The sequence below is a fragment of the Berkeleyomyces rouxiae genome (genome assembly GCF_048999995.1).
Source record: "Berkeleyomyces rouxiae strain 22BRR77 chromosome Unknown BrBRR77_ptg000003l, whole genome shotgun sequence".
Lineage (NCBI taxonomy): Eukaryota > Fungi > Ascomycota > Sordariomycetes > Microascales > Ceratocystidaceae > Berkeleyomyces > Berkeleyomyces rouxiae.
This window is the reverse complement of record NW_027396493.1, coordinates 3,623,780-3,649,423: the sequence shown is the minus strand read 5'-3', so window position 1 is coordinate 3,649,423 and position 25,644 is coordinate 3,623,780. Positions and strand designations below refer to the sequence as shown.

At 47.6% G+C, this 25,644-nt stretch overlaps 5 protein-coding genes across 5 annotated transcripts; 3 read left to right on the top strand and 2 right to left on the bottom strand.

The window, feature by feature from the left end:
- Positions 1-76: 76 nt before the first annotated feature.
- Positions 77-10,042, top strand: BROUX77_004185 (uncharacterized protein; the record flags this gene model as incomplete). The annotated part of the gene is made up of 2 exons (XM_073748919.1): positions 77-6,723; positions 6,790-10,042. 2 exons carry the CDS (start codon positions 77-79, stop codon positions 10,040-10,042), a joined length of 9,900 nt encoding a protein of 3,299 aa, XP_073606610.1.
- A 253-nt stretch (positions 10,043-10,295) lies between these two features.
- Positions 10,296-13,246, bottom strand: BROUX77_004184 (uncharacterized protein; the record flags this gene model as incomplete). Its single annotated transcript, XM_073748918.1, has 2 exons — positions 10,296-13,130; positions 13,190-13,246. 2 exons carry the CDS (start codon positions 13,244-13,246, stop codon positions 10,296-10,298), a joined length of 2,892 nt encoding a protein of 963 aa, XP_073606609.1.
- Positions 13,247-14,903: 1,657 nt separating this feature from the next.
- Positions 14,904-16,322, bottom strand: BROUX77_004183 (uncharacterized protein; the record flags this gene model as incomplete). Its single annotated transcript, XM_073748917.1, has 3 exons — positions 14,904-15,233; positions 15,318-16,228; positions 16,310-16,322. 3 exons carry the CDS (start codon positions 16,320-16,322, stop codon positions 14,904-14,906), a joined length of 1,254 nt encoding a protein of 417 aa, XP_073606608.1.
- Positions 16,323-17,304: 982 nt separating this feature from the next.
- Positions 17,305-19,758, top strand: BROUX77_004182 (uncharacterized protein; the record flags this gene model as incomplete). Its single annotated transcript, XM_073748916.1, has 1 exon — positions 17,305-19,758. One exon carries the CDS (start codon positions 17,305-17,307, stop codon positions 19,756-19,758), a length of 2,454 nt encoding a protein of 817 aa, XP_073606607.1.
- Positions 19,759-21,291: 1,533 nt separating this feature from the next.
- On the top strand, positions 21,292-25,343 carry BROUX77_004181 (uncharacterized protein; the record flags this gene model as incomplete). Its single annotated transcript, XM_073748915.1, has 3 exons — positions 21,292-22,083; positions 22,163-24,454; positions 24,531-25,343. The coding sequence occupies 3 exons, from the start codon at positions 21,292-21,294 to the stop codon at positions 25,341-25,343; spliced, it is 3,897 nt and encodes a 1,298-aa protein (XP_073606606.1).
- Between the last annotated feature and the right edge of the window lie 301 nt (positions 25,344-25,644).

Here is a 25,644-nt window from a genome sequence, read left to right as displayed (position 1 = left end):
TCCGAACCGAAACGCAGACATAAACGTTGAGTAAATCGCGCACAAGGCGCCGGATTTCCGGGACTCTACCGCAGCCATGCTCGAGGGTCTTGTGGCCGGTATTTTGAACCGGTTCCTTGGCATGTATGTCAAGAACTTCGATCCTGGTCAGCTTAAAGTTGGAATCTGGTCTGGTGATGTCAAGCTTCGTGATCTTGAGCTCCGAAGAGAAGCTCTCGATCAGCTCAAGCTGCCAATCAACGTATTTGCCGGCCATTTAGGCGAACTTACGTTGGTAATTCCATGGTCCAATCTTCGTGGTGCTCCTGTCAAGGTTCTCGTCGAGGATGTTTTCTTGCTCGCCTCCCCCAAGGAGCAGTCTAACTATGATCCCGATGAAGAGGATAGAAGACAGCTGAGACTGAAAATGGAACGCCTTGACTCTGCTGAAATGCTACAAGAACGGAACCGTGAAGGCCTCAGCCAAGAAGAGGAACATAAGACTCAAAGCTTTACTCAAAGTTTAATCACGAAGATCATGGACAATGTTCAAGTACAAATCAAGAATATCCACATTCGATACGAGGACTCTGTATCAGCTCCAAACCATCCGTTTGCCCTTGGAATTACTCTTCAAGAGTTCAGCGCTGTCACTACTGATGGAAGTTGGAAGCCCATGTTCATGGAAGACTCCCACGACACAACCCATAAGCTTGCATCCCTAGAGGCCCTCACTGTGTATTGGAATACAGACACAGAGCTGCTTGGGACTGGTCGTGACTTCAACACCGCTGAAGATGAGCTTCTGCCTCACCTTACCTTTGTTGAAAAGTGTAAGCTCATGATCGCGAACCACGAAAATGAAGCTCGTCTCAACCACCAATACATTCTCCGCCCCGTATCTGGCCAGGCAAAACTGCAATTAGACAAGACTGGCAATCGCCGTGTACCGCGCTTTCATGCCGACTTGCTATTCGACGAGATTGGCCTAGTTCTTGACGATGAACAATATCGCGATGGGCTGATGTTGGTCGATTTGTTTCATCATTTTTTCAGACATCAAGAGTACCTCCGTTATCAACCCAAGGTTTCTGTGAAGCAAGATCCACTTTCTTGGTTCCGCTTTGCTGGAAATGCAGTGTTAACCAAAATTCACGAGAGGAATCGCAAGTGGTCCTGGGAATTTTTCAAAGAGCGTCGCGACGATCGCCTTAGATACATCGAGCTATTTAAGAAGGCTAAACAGGGAGCTTTGCTTGAATTCGAGGAAGAAGAGACTTTTCAAAAGTTGGAAACAAAGCTTGGATATGAAGACCTGCGATTTTGGCGGTCTTTGGCCCGTAATCAAATGCGCAAGGAGCGAACTTTGGCGTCTGAAACTCAGCGATCAAGCGTATCGGCACATTCAAGCCATAATCAACAGCAACAACGTGGTTGGATGTCGTGGGTCTGGGGGTCTAAACCATCCGACGAGGCACAACAGCAGCAAGAAGAACAAGACCAAGGGCCCTCAGAGAACACACACATTACCGAGGAACAACGACAAGAGCTTTACGATGCTATTGACTGGAACGAAAGAACAGCTTTGGCAGAGACCATTGATGTTCCACGAGACTCTATCAAGCTAAAAGTTGAATCTTCTCTACGAACAGGTAGTTTCACTTTACGTAGGAAGCGCCAGGGCAAGTTTGAAGAGCTGATGAGTTTGCACTTCGATGCTTTCAAAGCCTGCATGTTACAGCGTGTGGATTCGTTTTTAGCACAGGTGACTCTCGGTGGGTTCCGTGTTAATGACAGTACGACTCCTCACTCGCTTTATCCAGAGATTGTTCGAGTCAAGGATGCTCTCCCATTTCATTCGGACAATCCTGCTATGGAAAGTAGCAAGCCGAACGGCCCCTTATTCTATATAGAGCTTGAGAATAACCCGATCGAACGTGAGGGTGACATAGCACTTGTGATGAAGCTCAAGCCATTGGAGATCATCTGGAATCCTCATTTTGTTGTGGGTATTTCTGAGTTCTTCAGGCCTCCCGAGCGTCACATGGAATCGATAAATGCCCTAATGGAGTCTGCTGGAGCCACAGTCGTGACCTTCCGTGAACAGACTAGAGCCAGCCTCGAATATGCTCTTGAGGAACACAAGGCTATCAACGCCAACTTGGACTTACAGGCTCCTTTGATAATTATTCCACTTAGTGTCACAACTGAAAGCTCACAGTGTCTCATTGTGGATGCTGGACATGTCAACGTTGCTTCTGAGCTGGCGGACAAAGAGATGAAAAACTTTATTCAAGCTAAACAGCGTCAGGTTTATACCGATGAAGATTTGAAGCGCCTGGAGTCAGCAATGTACGATCGCTTCTCTGTCAAGCTCTCTTCGACACAAGTTCTGATTGGCCCTTCAATTGATATTGCAAAACAGCAGCTGGCAAACGAGTCTGATTTTCTCAAGCTGCATATTGTCGACCGTATCAATATTGACTTGACTGTTGAGATTTCAATACTCCCTAAGGCTCCCAACTTGACTCGGATAAAGGTTCATGGCCATTTGCCCATGCTACATGCCACCCTATCTGACCAAAAGTACAAGACACTCATGAGAGCAATCGATGTCGCTATCCCAAGACTGGAAAACGGTGCCAGTGGAGCTTCAGTTTCGCATATTAAGCAAAAGAGTCGATCTGGCTCTAGAAGGGGCAGTCAATCATCTTTCATGTCAGCCTTGGAGCAACCGCTTTCCGTGTCAACTCGTCGTCCTTCTTTATTCCTATCGGTACCTCCTCCTGTGATTATGGAAGATGACGTTCACATAGAAAACAACGACAATCCATCCCCTTCTTCAGAATTCAAGACCAAGTTTTCTAGCGAGCCCAGCGAACAATCTCAGTTTCAACAGCGCAATTTTCAGTTCACTTTCAAGATTGATTACCTCAAGGGATCGCTTTGTCGCAGTGATCCAACCGGTCAGGAGCCTGATCAACTTTTGGTTGAAATGACAGCGGAAGACTTCAATATTCTTTTCTACAACCGCCCTTGTGACATGGTAGCGCAGGTCTCACTCGGATCAGTCACTGTTGATGACTTTGTTGTTCAGGACTCACCCCCCGAGTTCAAGTCTATCCTTTTCTCTGGTGATACTGAAGACCTTCTCCAAAAAAGAAGCTTGGTGCAGATAAAATACACCAAAGTTAGCCGTGACTCACCTGAGTTCAAATCAGTATATGAAGGAATCGAAACAAACCTTTCAGTCTCTGTTTCAACTATCAACTTGATAGTTACGCGCAAGACCTTGTTGACACTTCTAGACTTTACACTAACGACATTTTCGGATAATAATAATCCTGTATCTTCTGAAGCGAGACCATCACCTCGACCTAGATTGCGTCGTCTTAGCATGTTGTCTCTTCCCAGTGAAGCTAATCTAGGCAGTGGTATATCACCTACGATTGTCACACCCACCCCTCTTGCCAGGCCAACCCCTTCCACCAAGATCAAAGCTGAACTAAAAAGTATCCGTCTAATTCTCAATAATGATGGCGTGAGGCTTGCCACATTGTCCTTGAATCACGCTGATGTGGGGCTTTTTATGGTTGGCCCAGTTATGCGCTTGCATACCAAGTTGGGAAACTTCAGTCTGGTTGATGACATCAGTGTGACTTTTCCCAACGACTCTCCAATGCGTCAGCTGATATCTGTGCATGGCGACGATCTTGCCGACTTCCGATATGAAACTTTCGACTCCAACAATATCAACGCCTATCCTGGATATGACTCATCGTTATATTTTCGGGCCGGGTCGATCAAGGTCATGTTTGTTCAAGAGCCGTTTCGAGACATCGTCGCCTTTGCTGTCAAGTTTGGCCAGATGCAGGCCCTTTACAATGCTGCTCGGCAAGCTGCAGCTTCACAGGCTACGCAGATCCAGCAAAGCAACAGTCGCATGAAGTACGATATGGTTATTTCAACACCTATTGTTTCATTCCCGCGACTGGGGGCACAAAGCAACGAGCAACCCGATGTGGTGGTGGCCTACTTGGGAGAGATTTATGCCCAAAACAGATTTGTCACTCATAATAAAGAGGCATTTGAAGATATTGCAACTGTTATCAAAGCTGGTATTCGCAATATTCGCCTTACGTCTGATATGAAATATCCCGGCGGTAGAAGTGAAGAGCTAGAGATGATTGATCATGTTGATCTTATCTTCAAGGTGACCTCCGTGGAACAAAAGCCTGAATCATTGAGACCCGACATTGAAATTGAGAGTAGCATGTCGGACTTCAACCTTCGCCTCACACAGTTTCAGATACAGTTTCTGCTGGAGGTATTACGATCAGTACCTACAGTCTTTGCCTCTTCTCGTTCGGACGACCCTGATATTTCTATTGTCTCTGCTATTGCCACCTCAACACCCAATCCTTTGATACATAGAGGTGATTATTCTCTTGACGAAGATGAGGATATTGCACTTTCTACCAAGGATGGCCATGGAATGCCTCCACTGACTAGCCTTGGTCCTGAACTTCGCACAGACGTTTCCTCTCGAGTACACCTTGACCTTATCTTTCGTGTGAAAACAATTGGCCTTGATCTGATTGCTGCACAGGGAGGTTCTCCTGTTGTTGATCTCAATGCCACTGCCTTATCTCGCTTTTCTTTGAACGAAAGCGAGATCAAATTCAAGATGGTGTCTGACAGTTCAATGGAAGGCGAACTGTTAATTCAGTCGTTCATTATACATGATCTCCGGTCACAAAATAAGAACAAATTTCGTCGAATCATGTCCCCTCGGTCTGAGGCGGTGAAACAGCTTATGTCCACCGTGTCAGTTTCTGGGGGGAACGATCGAACCATGATCTTGGTTCTCACATTGGATAGTCCCCGCCTGATTTTTTCTCTTGACTATCTATTTGCTGTGAATAATTTCTTGGCTGTTAGCTTGCAACCATCGTCTGTCGACGTTGATGCAAGAGGAAATTGTCAAGCTTCAAGAAATCAGCCCAAACCTGACGTTACAGGCGATGTTCAAGACAAGATTGTCGGAAAATATCCACAACGAGACCCAAAGGAATCTGTCATTCATGGAAGTGACAACACAAACTCTACTTTGGCTGACCCGGCCATTGGGAACTCGGAAATTACTACATATGACAGGAACATCTTAAACTTTGTATTCCGAGTCAACGTTGTCGACTCTCAACTCATTCTGATTGCTGATCCATTGACTACCAGCTCTGAGGCTATTGTGCTTGGCACTCGCCAAGTCCTACTCTCAAAACAAAATTCTACTACATTCCAGATTTCTGAAATAAGTATGTTTCTTTGTAAGATGGACCGGTTTGATTCTTCGCGACTTCGAGTATTGGACGATTTCTCGGTGCAAGTGGCAATTGAGAACTCGACCCCCGGCCTGACAAGTATTGATCTTGCTGTTGACCCTCTCATTTTACGCCTTTCGTTCCGGGATATTCACCTCATCCTCCAGATTCTTGCCAAAGCATCAGAGTTATCAAATGACAATAATGGCAGTGTAACTTCTAATGACGAAGTACCTGTGATTGAAGATGGTACAGGAGGTTTATCTTCGAAAACTGTGCCATCCCCGAATTGTTTGTCTTCTGTCAAAAGTCAGGGCCAAGTTTCCTCCCAAGACTCCTTGGCTGATAGGAACTTGACGGAACAGCCCAGGCAAAGATCTGTTGAGAAACTGCGTGCTACGTTCAGTGAAGTTCGTTTGGTTCTTATTGGAGAGGGTCATGAATTGCCCATGTTGGACACTGCTCTTGGTGGCTTCACAGCACATGTGGATAACTGGTCGACGGACCTCAAAGCTGGTGTCACCATTGAGATGTATGCTAATGTGTACAACTTCTCTAAGTCGGCCTGGGAACCTCTCATTGAGCCCTGGCGAACCTCTATTGATATTGAGCGAGCTTCAGAAACTGGTACCTTGGTAATTTCGATGGATTCTTCGAAAACATTTGATATTACTATCACAACTGCCACCGTTCAATTGGCTATGGCATCGATGGGAATTTTGTCTCGATATCAACAGGCTGTTGAAAAACCGCGGGGCGCTGAAGCCCCTTACCGACTGCGCAACTATACTGGTTTCGGTATCACTGTGACTTCGCAAAAAACGATTGAAGAGGATGAGCCGATTTTGACACATTTGGATGATGGCGAAGAAACACCATGGAGTTTTGAGCCATGGGAAAAAATGCGCGAAATGGTCTCCTCTGATGACCATTCCGCGGCTGTACAGATCACATTAGAGGGAAGTGGCTTCGATCCGATCCACAATGTTACCCTTAATCGTGAAGGGGAATTTCTTTTTGCACTACGGCCTCGTGTAGAGAACGTATTACACCGACTTATGGTGGAGGTGGTGCTTGAACCCGACTATGTCAAGTATGTTACTATTCGTTCTCCCCTTGTATTTGAGAACAACACACAGATCCCTCTGGAAATAGGCGTCTTTGATGTTGGCACTGGAGATCTCCTCAAGATTGAAAAGATAGCTCCTGGAGCTAAAACCCCTGCGCCGATCGGGGCGGCGTACAGTAAGTCAATGCTTCTCCGACCAGACTCGGGATTTGGCTATGAATGGTCGACTGCCGCTATTGGCTGGCGGGACATGATAACCAAACCAACACGAACCATTGTGTGTAAGGGTGAAGGTGGAGAATCGTTCTACTTTCAAGTGGCCGCCCAATTTGACAAAACAAACCTACTTGTTCGGTAAGTTATAGCAGTTTCGGGGCTTATTTTGTTTCAAAGATATTATTTACTGACAATCTAAAATAGGAATTATCCGTACATGACAATAAAGGTCTCACCTCCTATAACACTTGAGAATCTTCTCCCCCATGATTTCAAGTACCGGATCTACGACAAAACTACACAAAGTGACTGGAGCAACTTTTTGCGCAAAGGGGGCGTGAGCCCTATTCATGTCGTCGAACTTTCTCATTTACTCCTACTTAACATTGACATGCAAGATAGTGTGTTCAAGCCGAGTGACTTCGCCATCATCAACTCGGGTGCCTCTTCAAAAGACTTCAGCCAGGAACGGCGCCTCATTTGTCGTGATTCCAAAGGCTTGAATCTTTCACTTAATCTTCTGTACGAAAAGATACCTGACGGGGGAGGTGCTTTCAAGGTCACCATATACACACCCTATGTTATTCTCAACAAGACTGGCATGGAGCTGTTGATTCGTGCGCGTGGCTTCATGCAAAGTGCTAAGGTTGCAGCTGGTCAACTTCCTTTAGCCAGCAGCACAAGGAATCTTCGGGATGTGGATATGAAAGCCCAGCCATTAATGTTCTCTTTCGACAACGATGATCATCGAAATCGTGCTTTTCTGAAGTTGGGTACATCGGATTGGAGCAAGCCGCAAAGTTTTGATGCTGCCGGTAGCAGCACTGAGGTTGTACTCCCTTCCAATGACTCCAGTTCTAAAAATACGGAAATATCGATTGGTTTGGCTGTGGAAAGTGGCATTGCCAAGTATCGTTTGACTAAAATTGTCACCATCTCACCGCGCTTTATCATCATCAACAAACTGGATGAGGATCTCCAGGCACGTGAGCCAAGCTCATCTGGCCTCTTGATACTGAAGCCGCGACTATTGGAGCCTTTGCGATTTATGAGCAAGTCGCCCACTAAGCAGCTTTGCTTATCTTTCCCTGGTATCAACAACCCTTGGTCATCTGCATTTAACCTTTCTGATCTTGGTACAAATCACATCAAGATTAGCAAAAATGTCCAAGGTCAGAAGTTGATTCGCATAGAGATTCTCATTGAAGGCGCCACTGTTTTCGTGCATTTAGTTCATGAGACAGGTAATTGGCCCTTCTCCATGCGCAATGAGAGCTCTGCTGAGTTTACCTTTTGGCAGGCCAATCCTTATATTGATGAGGATGGAATTGAAATACAGTCTGGCTGGAAGCCTATCAAATATCGTCTACCAGCACGTAGCATGATGCCATACGCTTGGGATTTTCCGGCTGCTGCCAGCAAAGAAGTCATCATCTGTGCCCAAGGCAGTGTACCAGGAAGCAGGCGAAACCTAGAACGCCATGTGCAGCTCTCAGAAATTGGCACTCAGCTGCCCATGAAGTATGGTCTACCTAATGGGAGTCAAGAGGTTATCGACATATCCGTTGCTGCTGATGGCCCCACCCAAACGCTCATTCTCTCCAACTACAAGCCTTCAAAAACCAGATACAAAAAACAGGGCGTCTCTCACAATGGCCGCAGGGATTCAGTCTCACGTAACTCAACAAGATCAGCTAACTCCAACCACGACACCGGTGATAAAGAAAATGGAACCACTTTTAGTGCACACATGAACTTATCTGGCGTTGCAATATCGCTAATCAACTCGTCGCACAAAGAGCTAGCCTATGTCACCTTCCGAGGCGTTCAGTTGCGCTACCATGAGTCACTAATGTACCAAACAGCCAGCCTGGGCATCAAATGGATACAAATCGATAACCAGCTTTATGGTGGCGTCTTCCCCATGTTATTGTTTCCCAGTGTTGTTCCCAAGAAGACCAAGGAGATTGAAGCCCATCCATCGTTGCACATGATGATTACGCGGCTGAAAGACGAGTCTTATGGTCTACTTTACGTCAAGTATGCGACAGTCCTCCTGCAGGAGATGACAATCGAGTTGGACGAGGATTTTCTATATGCTATCATGGATTTTGCAGATAGCAGTCTTTCTTTTATCTCTGGTAATAACTCTTCTTGGGCTGTCGTTCCTTCAAGCAACAGCATCAAACTCTGCGAGGAGAGTCTGGATATTCCACAGCCGAAAGTGGAGCAAGCCGGCCATGATATATATTTTGAGGTGCTCAACATCCAACCGATGCAACTCAACATATCATTCATGCGCACACAAGTGGTAAACACAACTTCTGATATGGGCTCGCACAACCCGGTTACATTCTTCATCAACATGATGACCATGGCGATTGGCAATGTGAACGATGCCCCCATCCGTTTTAATGCCTTGCTGTTGGAGAATGTTCGTGTATCTGTTCCGGTACTTATACAGAATGTCACTAGCCATTATACACAGGAGGCTCTCTACCAAGTGCACAAGATTCTGGGTAGCGCTGACTTCTTGGGTAATCCTGTTGGCCTGTTCAACAATATTTCGTCCGGAATCACCGACATTTTCTACGAACCCTACCAGGGCCTCATTCTCAACGACAACGCTGAAGAGTTCACACTGGGCCTAGCAAAGGGCGCTACATCCTTCATCAAGAAATCGGTGTATGGCTTCAGTGATTCTTTCAGCAAGGTTACAGGCAGTGTAGCAAAGGGTCTTGCCCTTGCAACTCTAGACAAACAGTTTCAAGACCGTCGTCGTATAACGCGCGCGCGCAACAGGCCTAAACATGCCCTCTATGGCGTTACTGCTGGCGCCAACTCACTTCTCACCAGTGTCGCATCTGGTGTTGGTGGACTGGCCAAGAAGCCCTGGGAGGGTGCCGAGCAAGAAGGAGCTCTTGGCTTCCTCAAAGGCGTTGGAAAGGGTGTCATCGGCTTTGCCACAAAACCAGCCATCGGCGTCTTGGATTTAGCATCTAACGTTTCTGAGGGTATTCGAAATACGACTACTGTTTTTGACGGCAGCGAATTGGAGCAGGTGCGCAAGCCACGGTTTATTCCTTCCGATGGAATAGTGCGCCCCTTCAATGAAAGAGAGGCTCTGGGTCAATACTGGCTGAAGCAAGTTGACAATGGCCGATTCTTTGACGAAAACTACATTGCGCATCTAGAGCTGCCACGCGAAGACCTGGTCGTGCTTGTAACCTTCTCTCGCATCCTAGTTGTCTGGGCCCGTAAGCTCAACTCCGAGTGGGATATTCCATTAAAAGAGATCCAGACCATTAGTAAAGAGCGGACGGGCATCAGTGTGGTTTTCAAGGGCGGTGCTAACGGGCCATTTATTCCTGTGACGGACGAGAGTGGGCGCACCTTTTTATATCGCATGGTGGCGGTGGCGGTGGAGGAGTTTAACCGCAAGTTTAGGACTCAGTGATTTTCTACATGGGCTTATTGTTTTTTTGGTATTTTTCTGTTGCGTCTTCTAACTGTAACTAACTACATGAAAATTGTTATCAAAATCGTCTGCAAGTCATAAAAATGCATTAGTTAACTATCAATTACATATTTCACTGCGAGCGTAACTTGAAGCGTGGGCTTCCATAGATTCTACAAGCAGTAAAAGAAAACATTCAAGGTATCCAACAAATAAACAAATAGCAACGGATAGAAAGCGACAGCTTGGCTTATTAGCGGAAGCCTTGCTTAGCCTTCATCTGTTCAATACGTGCCTTCAATTGGCTGGTTACCTCTGCCGCACGCTTCCAACTCTCGACACCTCCTGTTGGTGTTGATCCTCTATCCATGGAATTCATGCCGTTCATTCTATCCATGCCTAAGCCCATATGGCCACTATTTCTATCGCCATAGCCAACATGGCGGTCAGCATAATTGCCCTGAGAACCAGCTTCATCAGTGGTCTGGTTATTATGAAGTGAGGACGGCATCTGTGGAGTCTGACGGTAGCCTCGGGCAGGGCTGGCACGGCCTGATGGCAATCCACTTGACCCAGTGCTGCCATATCCCATGCCAGGACTGAGCTTTGCGCGGGAAAATGCAGGCTCGCCGTTTTCCCTTTCTTCGCTCAGATTGCTTGCATAGCTAATGCGGTTGCCATTAGTGGCGTTACGACTAGCCTGTGAATCAGGGCGACTATGGGGCGAAGGTCCTGAACCAGTACGACCAAGATCGCGGAAGGTTCCGGCATCATCGTGTGTTGGTGAGGCGATACGATCGCGGTCTGTCGAAGTCTCTGGGTCAGTACTGCCGAAAGCCAAATTATGCGGTCTTTTCTTAAGACACTCACCAACTGGGCTAACGGCGCCGCCCGCCCCGAGACCCTCTGCGCGGCTCAATGCACGTTTCAAGCGCTCAAGTTCTCTCCGTAGTCGTTCATTGGTTTGTTCAGTTGCTTCGGCATCACTCCGTGCCCGTACTAGCTGCGTCTCCTTTGCCTTGATGCTGAGAACATCTCGTGTGTGATCTTCAATTAGGCCAGCATTTTGATTCTTCAGTTCCTGATTCTCTGAGAGAAGCTTGCTGCGATCTTGTTTCATGTCCTCGATTAGTCGAGTCAAGCGTTCATTAGCCACGCGAAGTTCCTCAAGCTCAGCCCTTTCAATGGCGGTGAAACTACTAGGAGGGGCATGGTAAGAAGCTGCTGTGGGCGACTCAGGAGGCATAATCGGAGTAGAGCCGGGCTTAGCCAGCGAACGACCAGCAAGGCCACCCCGGATTCCGCGTGGGGCAGCAGAAGCCGATAGTGGGGCAGGTTCTTCTTCAGGTGCTTCGTCAGGCATGATTGGGGCAGTGGCAGGCTTGCGAGGTGAAGCGAGTCCGCCAGGACGCCCGCGGGTAGCTTTGAGCCCGGTTGGTTTAGCAGGTGCTCGCGAAACTGGGCGAGTGACCACCGCGATAGAAGGGTCGGGAGAGAGTGCACGGGTAGCGGCAGCAGGGGCGGAAGCGGAAGCAGTAACAGTTTTCTTGACAGGGGCCTTACGAGCACCTCCAGGAACTTTCTTTGGAACAGGGGCGGGTTTGACGGGTGGTGGTGGTTTTGACTTTTCCTTTGCCTTGACCTCTGCCGTCTCGAAATACTCATTGATTTTGTTCTTGCGGATGTCGTCAAGGCCCTCCAAATGGGGATTCATAGGCCTCTCACCAATGATTTTCATCACTGTGCCCAAAATCTCGGCACCTCCTGAGCGAAGACCCTCACTAGATTCAGAGAGTAGCTTCTTTGCAGAGTCCACGATGGTTTGAATCTCGGGTTTGGCCGGGACACTGCGCGTAGTCCGTAAACAGCGAACGAGAAACTTCATTGTGCCTTCCTTGACTTGAGGGTTTTTATTGCCCAGAAACGCGACGATATCTTCAAGGCAATCGGAAAGACTAGTTGCAGAAAACACTGCATCGAGGGCTCCTCCCAAAGCATCTGCCACCGAGGCTTTTTTCTCCTTTAAGCGCTCCATGATAGGTGGCATAATGGTAGCCCGATGCTTAGCATATCCAGTCCGTAAACCCTTTCCTAGCGCTTCGATACATTGCGCAGCCTGCGTCACAACGGCAACGTTGGCGTCCTTCATGCACTTGGCCAGGCAGCGGTTGATTTCATTGAAGTCGCCATCCTTGATTCTTGGCACATTAGCAACGGCATAGAGTGCTTCGACAGCCTCTTTTCTTTCCTTCCATTTGGAAGATGCAACACCATCATAGAAGTTGGCTGGCAAGCCCTTGAGAATGTCTTGTGGCTCAGCAAGATCGAAAACATCGACTTCACCAACTTCTTCGCCAGCATCTTCCTCTTCATCCATGCCATCGGAGCCGGGTGGGGGTGCGCGAGCCATGGCTTCTTGCTGTGTGCGTAGTAAGCGTTCCTGTTTGGGCGCAGGCTCGGATTTGATCTTTTCGAATTGGGCTTCAAGATCAGATTGTTGGGTCGGCTTCAGATCACCCCAGAACATGGACTTCATGGCCTCTCTTAACCATCTATATAGCTCAACAGACAGATTCGTAGCCTCTGCTCTGACGTTCTTGTCAGCATGGCCAAAAGCCTTTGGCAAAGTCTTGAGCACCGGCTTAGGGTCAACAACCTTGCAGCCATAGTTGTGAAAGATGGCAGTGAAGGCAGCGAGAGTTGCAGCCACAATTTTTGGTTGTTTGTTAGACAGCCCAGGTAACAAATCCTCGATTATGGGTGCAGAAACATCGCCTTCAATGTAGAGAAGCAGTGCTTCTACGGCGTTAGCTTTAGTGGCCGCTCTTGCAGATGCGAGAGCCTTTTCAACCAGGCCAGTGACTACTGAACCTCGTGACCTCACGCAAGCATCACGGCCACCAAACTTGAGGAACGCATTCAAGGCTACAATGCCTTCTTGTTGGGCAGCAACATTCGAGTCGGTTACAGCAGCCTTCCATAAACTAGAATCAAGCAGGAATGGTCTGAAAGCGTCATCGTTCTCATCGGGAGTCTTTTCAAATATTTTCGCGGCTTCTTCGTATCCGCTTTTGCGGGCTTTCCACACCTGAGCGCGATTAGTCAGTCATGATTCCTGTGGCGAGGCAGAAGCATCTTCTCGCATACCTTATGGGTGAAACGATCAACCACTGGGATGGAAGTAAAGCCCTCGTCGTCGGCCATTATTGCGTCGGGATTTGGTCAGGGTAGGAGAATTGGTTCGTGATATGGGTTGATCAACCGTAGGAAAAAGCACTGAAATGGAAAAGAGGTCGAGCACGGCTATTAAGCCAGACAATGAAGCGGTCTATCCGTACGGCGTCGTATGTTTATATCCACTACTCGTTGGTGTAGTAGGAGGCGGGCAAACCTCACTAGCAGGACCTACTCTAGAGTATCTAGCAGATAGTTGGTTAGCCTTGAATTACAACATGGAATAAGTAGATGACGGGTTGAAAGGTGGTTGGCAGGCATCAGGAGGGACAGGAAACTAAGAGCAAGTTGTTCATGTAGGCAGTGGCGGGGTGATGATGGGGTTTACCTACAAGCAGCTGAACTAGAGATGTGAAAAGTGGGTAATGAATGGTATGTACACAAGCCAGTTCCTAGACGGCCTTCACGTCATTCAGGCAGCGATGCAAATATGGTGTCGGTGGGTTTTGGTCTTGAGGACGGTAAACTGAGGTTGATCAGGAGGAAGAATCATAGAAAAGCACGAGTAGCATGTATGCATGCATGTACTTGTAACCAGACAATAACTAATCCAGGCGGAAAAGAAAGCCGGGGAAACGCGTGCAGGGATTCACCAACCACAGCACAGCATGGAGCACTGGTGGGATTTTTTTCGGCAGAACAACACAGCACAACACCAAAAGTAGAACTTTGATGTTGATGCCACGCCGACGGAACAAGAGGCGCGTGCTAGGAAGGGATCGGAAAGAAGGGCGAGGAGTGGTACTTAGCAACTTGAGACAATAGTTATGACTATGTGGTCAAATATCAGAGGTGAGCTCCCCGTGATAGTTTATTTGGTAGGTAGTCAACTAACCCCTTTGAATAACTAGTTAGTTACTTAGTCATAATCAGTTCATGAGACAAGTCAGGCTCACTCTGAATGGCCCACCGATTTTCGTCCATGGTCAACCGGGAAACGCAGAGCAAGCCGCTGAGATTCATAGTTGCCAAGCGTCTTGCAGCTGACAACAGCTGACCCGGAACTAGGAGCACATCAACCCCTGCTAGCCAACTACACACGATAAATGTATCTTTAGTTGTAGCCTGTCTAACTACAGGCGAGGAAATCAGGAAATCCGAGTTGTCAGTAATTACTGAAGCCATGATGAGTCGTGAGTTTCGACAACATGTCAGCAGTCGTCATTTACGGGCCTTAGTTCTAGTAGTAGTGTTGCATGCATGTATCGTTGTCAAGGGACTAACTAGGCCAACGTGAACGTTCTGGTCTTGCACTCCATCTTTTTCTCAAGTTCTTGTCTACCACCCACTCACCATACACGCTGGGCCTGGAGCATTCTGAACAATGTTGCAACTGGCTTCATTCTTGCAGGAATTTGGCCTGGCCATGATTGTCTCATAGGTTGTCACTGTTCTTCTCAACCTCGTGTCGAAGTTTTCGAAGACCCTTTTCATCTTGTTCACTTCACAGGTCTCAACAGTATAAACTGAGTTAGTTATATTGAAAAAAAAAGATATGAAGTCCGTACTTGTCCACATACATACATAGCTATTCATGTGTGTGTGTACGTTTTATTATTCCACGTGTCTTTCACCTTCCCTTTCAACTTAGGCCCGCTGTTCTAAAGTCACTTCATCTCATCTCGAATCAGATATGACGTTGTTGTATTTGGGGATGGTGAGGATCTTCGAGAGGCACCTGAGCATACTGAGGAGGTTGCTCATCGTCTTGGTGCTGCCGGTCCTGATGGTAGTGTTGTTGCTGTTGCTGTTGCTGTTGTTGTTGTTGTTGCTGTTGTTGTTGTTGTTGTTGTTGTTGTTGTTGTTGTTGTTGCATCATCGGAGTAGGCATTTGTGGTGGAGGTTGTTGTTGGTAGGCTTGATGTTGGTATATATTGTGCTGTAGAGGGAGAGTCGTTACTGGCACCATGATCTCAGTTCGCCCACTCCTGTGATATCGGGCCAGAGGAATTCCACACTATCATTGTATTCAATTGTTAGCCAAATCTTGCGAGTTCAAATAAAGTCAGCGAAATCAAAAACACATCTCGATTGAACGTACGCGTGCGCATTTGTGGTAAACATCCTTGAGAGATGTGATGAAATAAGGTATACATCCACAGCCCGTCAAACAGCACACTACAGCCGCAATGGCATGAGTGAACCCGCCACTTTCAACCGAGGTAGCAGTCGTCCCATAATGATTGCAGTTGGGACATAAAACTGGAGCTGGTGCCCTCTGCAGAGTATTAAGAGGCATTCCTTGAGTATTCGGTATATGGTTATGGCTTTGATGGGCTGGCATAAACGAGTTATTAGGGGACATGACAGCTGGGGTTGGGGCAGGTTCTGATATTGGTGTTGGCGCCGGTGCTGGAGACGGAGACGGAGCTGGAAGTGTAAGAGCATTATGATTAACAGGAGGTGGTGTTCCTGTATACATGGGCGGCGGAGACATTGGCGCCGTGGGGGGAGGGTATGGGAGAACTGTCGAGTCAGGCCTGAATACAGTGGCTGGTGGGACATTTTCGGTTTGATGAGAGGGAGTTGTCTGTGAATCCATCGCATGGGACACCGAGTAGCCACCGGTAGTTTGAGGGCTCATTATGGGGGTTTGATTGGCGCTCGTGGTTCCATTATTCCCCAAAGTATAGCTAGCTTTACCACCGTTTGTCTTTGCCGTGGAGTCGTATGAGAGGGTTGGGTCGGGTTCAACATGGGAATGGGCCTGAGAATGGGCCTCCGAAGTACCAGTGACCTGAGCTCCAGCTACCATGAAAGTGCTTGTGTTGGAGATGCCAGTTGGCTCTGAATGCATTACAGGCAAACGGCCAGTTGAGCTTGGAGAGATGGGATAATGAAGCTGATCGACGTGGGTTTCGGCAACGGCTTCCGGAAGATTATCATCCCTATTCGGAAGATTTGCATTCCCGGCAGCTAGACCACCAGTCATGGCCGAGTGGGAGTTGTTGTCTGCGGGTTTTGGGGATTCAATGTTAGATTTGAAACTAAGACCGCGGGCTAGTCTAAGCGCCAAGCAAATAAAGAACTTACACAGAATAGCCATGATATCACCGTATCAGAGATCGGACGAAGAAGGACACGCAGACACGACACAACGGCCGACAGAGACTGCAAGAACGAGTAGTGATAGTGAGCGAGCGTTTGTCGGCGAAGGGAGTGGGTGAAGGCTACAGATGTGACTTTGAACTAAGAGATGGCACATAGAGAAATTTATAGGGGTTCCAGTCATCCTTCCCATGTACCTATCGTATTTTTGTAAAAATCAACATGCCATGCCATGTCTCAAGCGTACCTGGTACCCCTTTCACGGACATGCATGTCCTGTCCAGATACATAGTTACATATGTACATAACTAACTACATATGTTGTAGTTATGTACATTAGTTGGTTAGCGCCTGTGAAGCCCAAACTGAATGCGAATGCATGCACAAACAATGCATAACTACATAACTAGCCAACTGGTCAGTTACACATACATAACTAGATACATGACCATGTCCATGCCTATTGTGTTAGGCATGCCATTTTTCTGACTTGCATATAGCTACAGCATCTACAATATGTCCTGTTGCTTCGTAAATCAAACGACACTCGTTCTGTCAAAGTACGTTAGCTAACTTGTTAGTTACTACTGTTTAACTACATATCTAGTCAGCAAGTATACATATCACATAACTACATAACCACTAACTAACGTTCCTATGCGTAGTCGGGCGTATGTTCGAAAAATGGGTCTGGAAATCAATGTGGTATAGTATGCGAGTACCCGCTTTTATGTCATGCTGAAATAGTTGTTGTCAGCCTTGCACCACACCACCTACCACCCTTTTCAGCCTTGTCAGCGCATCTTGCATCTTGCCTTGCCTTAAACTTCACTCTATTCTTCCGACCCTCGGCCATCACATGCACATAATCGGCAGTGTATTCGATATCCACAACCTCATATCCAAAGTATTCACAACAGCTCAGGGTTCGGATTCAGACCTTATCGACCAGTCTTCACCTCGCTCTCTCCAGCAGCCAGATGTACGGCGCACCAAAATTCACCAAAGCCTATACCGAGGTCTACTCGGACTCAGACTCCGACGATGATGCTGAAGCCATAAAGGATAACAATGGCAATAAGCCCCAGCCTAGAAAGCGCAGGCGTGTGAATAAAGATCGTGCAGCTCTAGGTATATTTGGCGACGAGAGTGATGAAGACAACCGGTCCACCCAGCGGTGGAAACAAAAGACGCTAAGGACTCAAGGCCTCTCCTTTGTGTCAAGTGGACAACATGCCGATGATACATTCACAAAACTGGACCAAGACCACAAGGTGAAGAGCGACGAATCTGCCATCGACATTGACACAGCAGGTGGCTTTGCCCAGAGAGACTTGGACGTCTGTGATGGCGATGACACCATGAGCGACCCGCATGGGCTGCAGCCCTCCGAACAATCAAACTTCCTTCGTGCCGGTGTATTGTTTGCAGAACCCTCAATCGATTCAATTGACAAAGACGACCTAGCTGGGCTTGAGACGCCATCATTTACCCCATCCAGCTTCAAAACTGCACCTTACACTAAATCAACAATGCCCTCACAAATTACTCATGAATCAAGGTCGGGGACTTTTAAATCCGACATGCCGTTCGGAAAAGGGTTCGTTCCATCTTCTGCATATGCGCCTGTTCTTCGAGACAACCCTCTGGAAGACAAACCTGATATACCACGGGCTCCTAAATCAAGTGCCTTTACAGCAGGCCAAAAGTCCAAATTGGGCAACTCTTTTGCCCAGCGCATGATGTCCAAGATGGGCTATGTTGAAGGTCAAGGACTGGGAAAAGAATCACAAGGTCGCAACATCATCATCGAAGCAAATCTCCGTCCTCAGGGTGTCGGCCTGGGTGCTGTAAGAGAGAAATCTGAACAAGAGCGCAAGGAGGAACGTCGCCAGGCAAAACTTCGAGGAGAAAAGGTCGATTATGACTCCGAAGAAGACCAAAAACTCAGAACAACCAAGAAGAAAAAGACATTACAGTCCGGCGGTAGCAGCAGTGGAACAAGTACTCCGCGGAACAAGCCATCCAGGCCAAGATTCGTTACAGCAGATGAATTGAAAAAAATGGCGCCAGGGCTGCATGTTCCAACAGCCTTTGCGCCTATTTTGGATATGACTGGCCCAGGAGAAAAAACATTGACCTCTGCTGCAGGGTTGATGAGCTCAACCTTTTTGCCAACCTCTGAACCTCCCGAAGTCACTCGTCGCTTGGAACTGATCAAGCGCGCACACGTGGACCTCGCAGTATTTTCCGAAGAATGGCACACTCTAGTTGATCGCACGGCATGGTTGGAAAAACAGTTGGCGGAGCTTGAACAAAACATGGGGGACTTGACGACGAGCATTCAGCGTCTAACTGATCTCACAAACGTTGTCGAGGGAGAGCTTCCAGTAGCCGTCAACTGGGAGGAAACTATCTCATGCCTAAAAAAGGCTGTTACCTTGGGTGCTACTGCTGATCAAGCATCAGACATGATCACGGCAGCCATTCATCCTCTCATCAAGGCATCACATTGGAATCCCCTAAGTGACCCGACTCGCTTTTCATCCGACCTGCAGGCTTTCGCGACAATCCTATTGAAGAAAGCTGCTCCTAAGAACAAAGCCACGGATCAGTCATGTTCAGGTCTAGATGGTAGTGAAATCTACCGCAATCACCACAAGACTTCCAACACATACGAAAGCCTTATGTACAAGCTTTGGCTTCCCAAGGTTCTTGGTGCTGTTCGGATGTGGGATGTATATAACCCAGCACCGATATTATCTTTGATGGAAGCGTGGACTCCCATATTGCCGCCATTTATTCATCATCAACTCATGAACGAAATTGTACGCCGCCTTGATTCGGCTCTTTCCGAGTGGAGCCCTCGCAAACAGTACAATTCGCTACCCCCTCATACATGGCTTTTCCCATGGCTCCCTCTTCTACCATCTCACCACCTGGACCCCCGTGGATCAGGCCTTGTTACAGACGTTAAAAGAAAGTTTCGTGGCTTGATTTCTTCGTGGGATTTCGGCAAGGGGCCTGTTCCGGGTCTCGTGGCTTGGCGGGCTGTCCTGGGGAAGGAATGGGCACCCTTATTAATCGGGCATGTGCTACCTTGCATGGGTCGTTTTCTTCGGCGCCATTTCCGGGTGGATCCCTCGGACCAAGCACCGTATGTCGCCATTCTCCAGGGTGTTCTGCAATGGAAGGATGTCTTGGGTACAAAGACACTTGGGGAGGTGGTCTCGACACAAGTATTCCCCATGTGGCACGATAAACTAAACGAATGGTTCAGTCTGCAAGAGGTAAATTTTTCAGAAGTTGCCGACTGGTTTGAGTGGTGGAATAACGACGTTTATCCACCGGATATCCAGAGTCTATCATCAGTCAGAGAAGAGTTTGAAAAGGGGTTGGCACGGATGGAGAGAGCCCTAGAAAGTCTGGCGTGACTGTGTAGGGCTTCATTGAGAGAACCGCTGTAGTCGAGGTCGGATTCAGCGAGACAATCCAAGGCAGAATCAGCACCACAGCCATATACATGGTAACCTGATGTACTTAGTCCATCAAAAAATTAGTCCATCAGAAACTATTTACATGTAGTTAGTAGTAACTAGCTAGTCAGCCAACTACTTGGGAGTAAGCCACGGATCGTGGATATTACACTGCGCGACAGCTGCCAGTGGCCACAGTTGGCAGTTGTATCGGCTGCCAGTCTACCAGTAAGGGTTACATGTAGCTACATGTGTACATAGTTAGATGATATGATACACACATAACTACCCACAACCACCAAGTAGTAACCGTAGGCTGTAGCCCCTCCAATTCCTATCAGCCTCGCAACGTAACCAACTCGTTAGCAACTACTATGTTCCATGTTGCATGATAAGTGAGGAGGTCTGACATCCATCGATGACGAATTTGGAAATCTGATAAAAAATTCTCCCTCTCGTATTCTTTCGTCCTCTGAGTGCAGTTAAGTGGCATTTGAATCGACGGCCCCCCTCTCCCCCTCCCCCCAATCAAAGCCCCGTCCACATGTGTACGCAGTATAGGTGAGTCCCAACCTGCTCCGACGACCGACCTCGATCCATGCATCTATCCCTATCCCATCCCATTCTATCCTGTCCTGTCCCTTAGTGTCCTTATGTTTTCTCGTTCAAGGCTAGCTTTGGCTGGCGTGTGCAAGGCATTCCCTCTATCTAGCCCTAAGCCGTCACCGGCGCGGCAAATTCAAGGCCTGTCTGGTCACCCCTCGGACTAAACCCTCCCCTCTGGCATACGTCTTCGGGTCAAATAACCCCCTCCCCCTCCAAACTCACTCTAGCACAGCACAGCCCAACACATCACAACAATACACAACACGACATAGTTATTAACACACCCGCTCCACGTTTCCTCCTCTTCACAAACCCACCTGGCCGTTTTTTACAGGCTGGAACGTGTAGTCCACAAAATCCTTTCCACGACGCACCATCTATCCAAATGTTTGTCTGACTCTCCATAGTTGCTACGTTTATCGGCTGTCCACCTACCGCCTTATGTACTACCACGCTTTGTTTGCGTTTATGTGTATAACCTGCGATCCGAGACGAACTAAACAACTGTTATAAATCAAATCACGTCTCTCCTATCACTTTCTGGCCATCCAGCATCGGTCTCCATACCGCGCCACTCTGTTGCTGCCCTCCAAGACACAGGCAGGCCCTCTATCATTCTTATTCTTCCCTCCCTGCCTGGGCTCTTTCCTTCCCCCTCCGACCATCTCGCCCAGCAACCGACAACAATACGTCATTTTTATTCGTAGATAGCCTTCTATCTGTATCAATCATTTCATCTTACCGTCGACTGCTCTCCAGCAAACACACCCACCTGTGTTTTATTCTCACGATCCAATACATTGGACGTCCACCGCTTAGAACTCTTCCCACAATAGGCTGCAGTTAAGGCTTGTCTTAAGCCGTGACCGCCTCACTATAGTCATTATGTTTTGGCGATTTAGCGGATATCCCGAAGTCTCCGCCATCGAAACCATTCTCGACAAACCCGAATTTACCTTAGAAGAGCTTTTAGATGAAGCGGATTTGATTGAGGAAGTCAAGCAACATAACGCCAGGCTCATCGAGTTTATTTGTCAAGATGACGTGCTAGACAAGTTGATGGCATATGTAATTGCACCTCGTATAGACTCCAAACCAGTCGAGCCATCCCAAACTTCCACCGAATCTGAAGTTGAAGGCGGGCCTGATGTTGGATCTAGCGTCAAGGGAGGAGCCGAAGTTGAATCTGGCGCCGACAAAGATTTCCTTCTCGACAACACTACCGGCACGACTTCTGCGTTAGACCATGTCGTAGAGGATAGGCCTGGTCTCATCTTCTCTAGACCTCGTGCAACATCCCTGGACAATGGTGAGCAAACCTCCAAAGACGACGATCCCGAGAAAAAGAGAAATCGCTATGCTTTTGTTGCCTCCGAAGTTCTAGCGTCTGATTCATGGGCTATTCACGGAGCACTGATGGCAAACCACAAGCTTTTCACCGAGTTCTGGGGCTTCCTCAAACGAGCTTCGCCTCTTGATCCACTACAAGCTGGCTACTTCACCAAGGTGAATGAGGTTCTTTTTGATAAAAAGACGGATGAAATGATCGACATATTGAAGTGCTTGCCTGACGCCGTGTCCGACTTGCTTAACCACGTCGAATGCCCTATGATTATGGATTTACTCCTTAAAATTATTGCACTAGACTGCAAAGAAAACGGCCAAGGCATTGTCGAGGTAGGTTTTACTCATCAATTGGACATATTCATTTTCACTGAAAACTCGAATATACTAATTTCTTATCCCATCTCAATAGTGGCTCTACTCTCAGAACATCATCCCTACGCTAGTTTCATGTCTGTCACCAGAACGGAACTGGGTTGTCCAAACTGCCGCCGGCGACTTTCTCAAGGCCATCATTACCATCTCAGCCAATGCTTCTCAGAATGACCAACAATGCATTGGCCCTAATGAACTCACTCGCCAACTAGTTTCTAAAAAATGTGTTGAGCAACTCATTGGCTACATGCTTGGAGGCGGAAACACCCTGACTGTCGCTGTGGATGTAATCATCGAGGTTATTCGTAAGAATAACTCTGATTATGATCGCGAGGTTAGTGGAGAGCCTGGAAGTCCTCCAACTAGCAAAGATCCCATATATTTGGGCACTCTTCTCAGACTTTTTGGTGAGAACGTTCCTCGTTTTATGAGTTTGGTCATGATGGCCCCTTCCCGCAAAACAGCCATCAATTCAACATTCGGCGAGAAACTAGAACCACTAGGTTTTGATCGCTTTAAGACTTGTGAGCTGTTGGCTGAGCTTCTACATTGCAGCAACATGGGCCTTTTAAATGAACCTGGTGCTGAAGAGGTAATAGCCGCCAGAGATCTCGAGAGGCATCGTCTTCGAGCTGAGAATCGCCTTTGTCCACATTACATGAGCGACGATTTGTCTGCCGGCGATGATCTTACCATGCGGTCAATTCATCATGAAGAGAGTCGTCGCTTGGAGGTGACTAACGCTGATGATGACTATGAAGAAGTTGAAGGTTCTAATGATGAATTTGTTCGTGCGGAGAATGAGATTCTGCCCATCACCACATCGTTTATGGATAAGGACGGCGATGATTTTGTGGATGAACCTCTCAGCTCCCCTCGTCTCAACGTCCTGGACAGCAGGGATGTTGTCCATTCTGAATTCTCGAATGGTGATCTATCTTCATCTATGGATGAGTCATCTGATCTATCCCCCAAGGATCCCAAAATCGAAGATGTTTCTGTTCTCGAATTTCGAGAGACCAACGATGAAAACAATTCCAGCCATAAGGAGCCTAATTGCACCGAAGATGCTGAGATTGCTGAAAGAATGGCGAACGTTACTCTCCAGCCATGCTCCAATGAGCCCAACGAGGGCCTGCCTGAAGCTCATTCAGACAATAATCCTCCAGCGACCGAATCTAGTACACCCAGTGTCGCGCCCCAACCCGATACCCCAGACGATGCCATGCCCATAGAGTCTTCCGCCCCAGAGTCTTTCTTGAACTCAATCTCGAATCTTATCTTAGAACCAAGATCTCAAGCTGCAGTCGATGTTAGTGTTGACGATGCTGACCCGGAGGTTCCAGAACCTTCAATTGTCTCTCAGGCTGATGATGACAAAGAGATTGACCATGAGAGCCTGGAAGCTAGCACTCTCGACCCTTCGACAATTGACATCAAGAACACTAGTCAAGTTTCAGAACCAGAAAACTCGTCTGCCTTTTCGACTGGAATGAATGAGGACTCGCACCATGAAAGCGCCATCGAGAAGTCTATTTCGACCTTTGATGATTCTCGTATGCCTAACAAGTCTGATATGGTCGATGGTACCACCCATCACTTCCGTGCTCCAGTTGTTGGCGATTTTCTAAAAATGCAGTTTGTGGAGTATAATGTTGTGCCAACTATTCTGTCATTCTTTTTTTCTTACCCTTGGAATAACTTTCTGCACAATGTCGTGTATGATATTGTGCAGCAAATTTTCAATGGCCCTATGGACCGGGGATACAACCCTGCATTGGCTATTTCTTTGTTCGAATCCGCCGATATCACCGCAGCCATTATCAAGGGCCAGGCTGTTAGTGATGAATCAGAAGCTAAAAGTCAAACTCGCATGGGATACATGGGCCACTTGACTTTGATCGCAGAGGAAGTTGTTAAGTTCACTGAAAGGCACTCACCAGAGATTCTATCCGAAATGGTGTTGGACAAGGTTATGAGTCAAGAATGGATTAACTACGTTGATGGCCCTCTAGCTGATACTAGAGAACGTGACAACGCAATTCTCGGCGGTGTGCGTCCCGAGGATGCTATTCGTGCCCGCGGTACCATTCTAGGTCAAGAAGGAGGAGAATCGCGCCTTGGGCCTTCGTCTCTGAGTCTGAGCAATAGCGGCTCCAACGCGCTTGCTTCCGTTGGCTTGACTGGCGGAATGTCGTCCCATGACGGTAATGAAGGCAACATGGGCTCTTTCGGTATTAGCACCGGGACATTGCTTTCTGGCTTTGGAAGTTCCAGTGATGAAGAAGACTATGACGAAAATGAAAATGACGAGGAAGTCAAAAATGAGGTGAGTTTCAGCAGCCGGGAAGAACATTTTTCTCTATTACCTTGGCTCAGAATAATCAACTAACGATATACGACAGTTCCGGGCCTACACTGACCCCCTAAATAATGCGCCTGGGTCATCTCTTCTTCCTCCGTCCATTCCCCCTCCCCCCCCACCGCCCCCGCCGCTGAACATTCCCCCATCTCGTGCCCGTTTACAGCTTCAAGCCCGACTTGCCATGCATAAAACCAATGCAGGCAACCTTTCAGTTTTCAACGTCGCTTCCGAAGACACATCATCTAGTAGCCAAGACGACAGTTTTTCAACGGCCCAACGTAACCCCTTCGAAAACGACGACCTCGATAGCGATGATGATGACAATGATGACAATGATGACGGCCAGTTTGGTGTTGGTGGCGCATGGTCAAGTAGCCATTCCGGACGTGGCGCTTGGTGGAGAGATGTTGTTACTGGTGGGCAACAAGAGGGAAACTCTGACTCAGATGGCGATATGGATAATGACGAGGAGTTTGGTGATTTCGCTATGCCTGAAGTGGAGCCTTCGTCTGAGACATTGGCAAACATGAGCAGTGGAAACAACATGCCGATCTTGAGGCCTCTCGCAGTACATCCTGTATCGGGCGGGTCAGCTTCCTTTTCTTCACCGGGGCAAAAAAGCGGACTGAGTAGCCTATGGCCATTTGGACCGTCCTTTTCTGGTCCTGGCAATGGATCGTCATCCACCCATGTTGAAGGAATCTCACCTTTTGCAGTGAGGGAATCAGTACCTACGGCTGAATTTGAAGAAGGTGACATCACTGGCGAAGATGGCAACAAAGTTTGTCGAACTGTCGAGGCTAAACGCCGCACCAGTCTAGAGGATCCCGACGATGAAGAAGTTGTTGTGTAACAACTGTATTCCCATTACACGTTCTTCAAAAAACGCCTTGATGAAATTACGATTCAACCTAATGATCGAATAAGATTCTGGTGATCTTCCTTTCTTGCTTTGGACTGTTCTCTCCTATATAGTACAGGGAACTTCAACCCTTTTCGTCGTAACTAAACTCCCTGTATATTTTCCCAGTCTTCTGGTATCTTTTCTTTTTATGTTCGTCCTCATGAAAATACGCTCTCAATGACTTTGCTATAACTATGGGTTAGACTGGTAACTAGTTTAAGAGTAGTTTTCGTAAGACGGGAAGTGAATG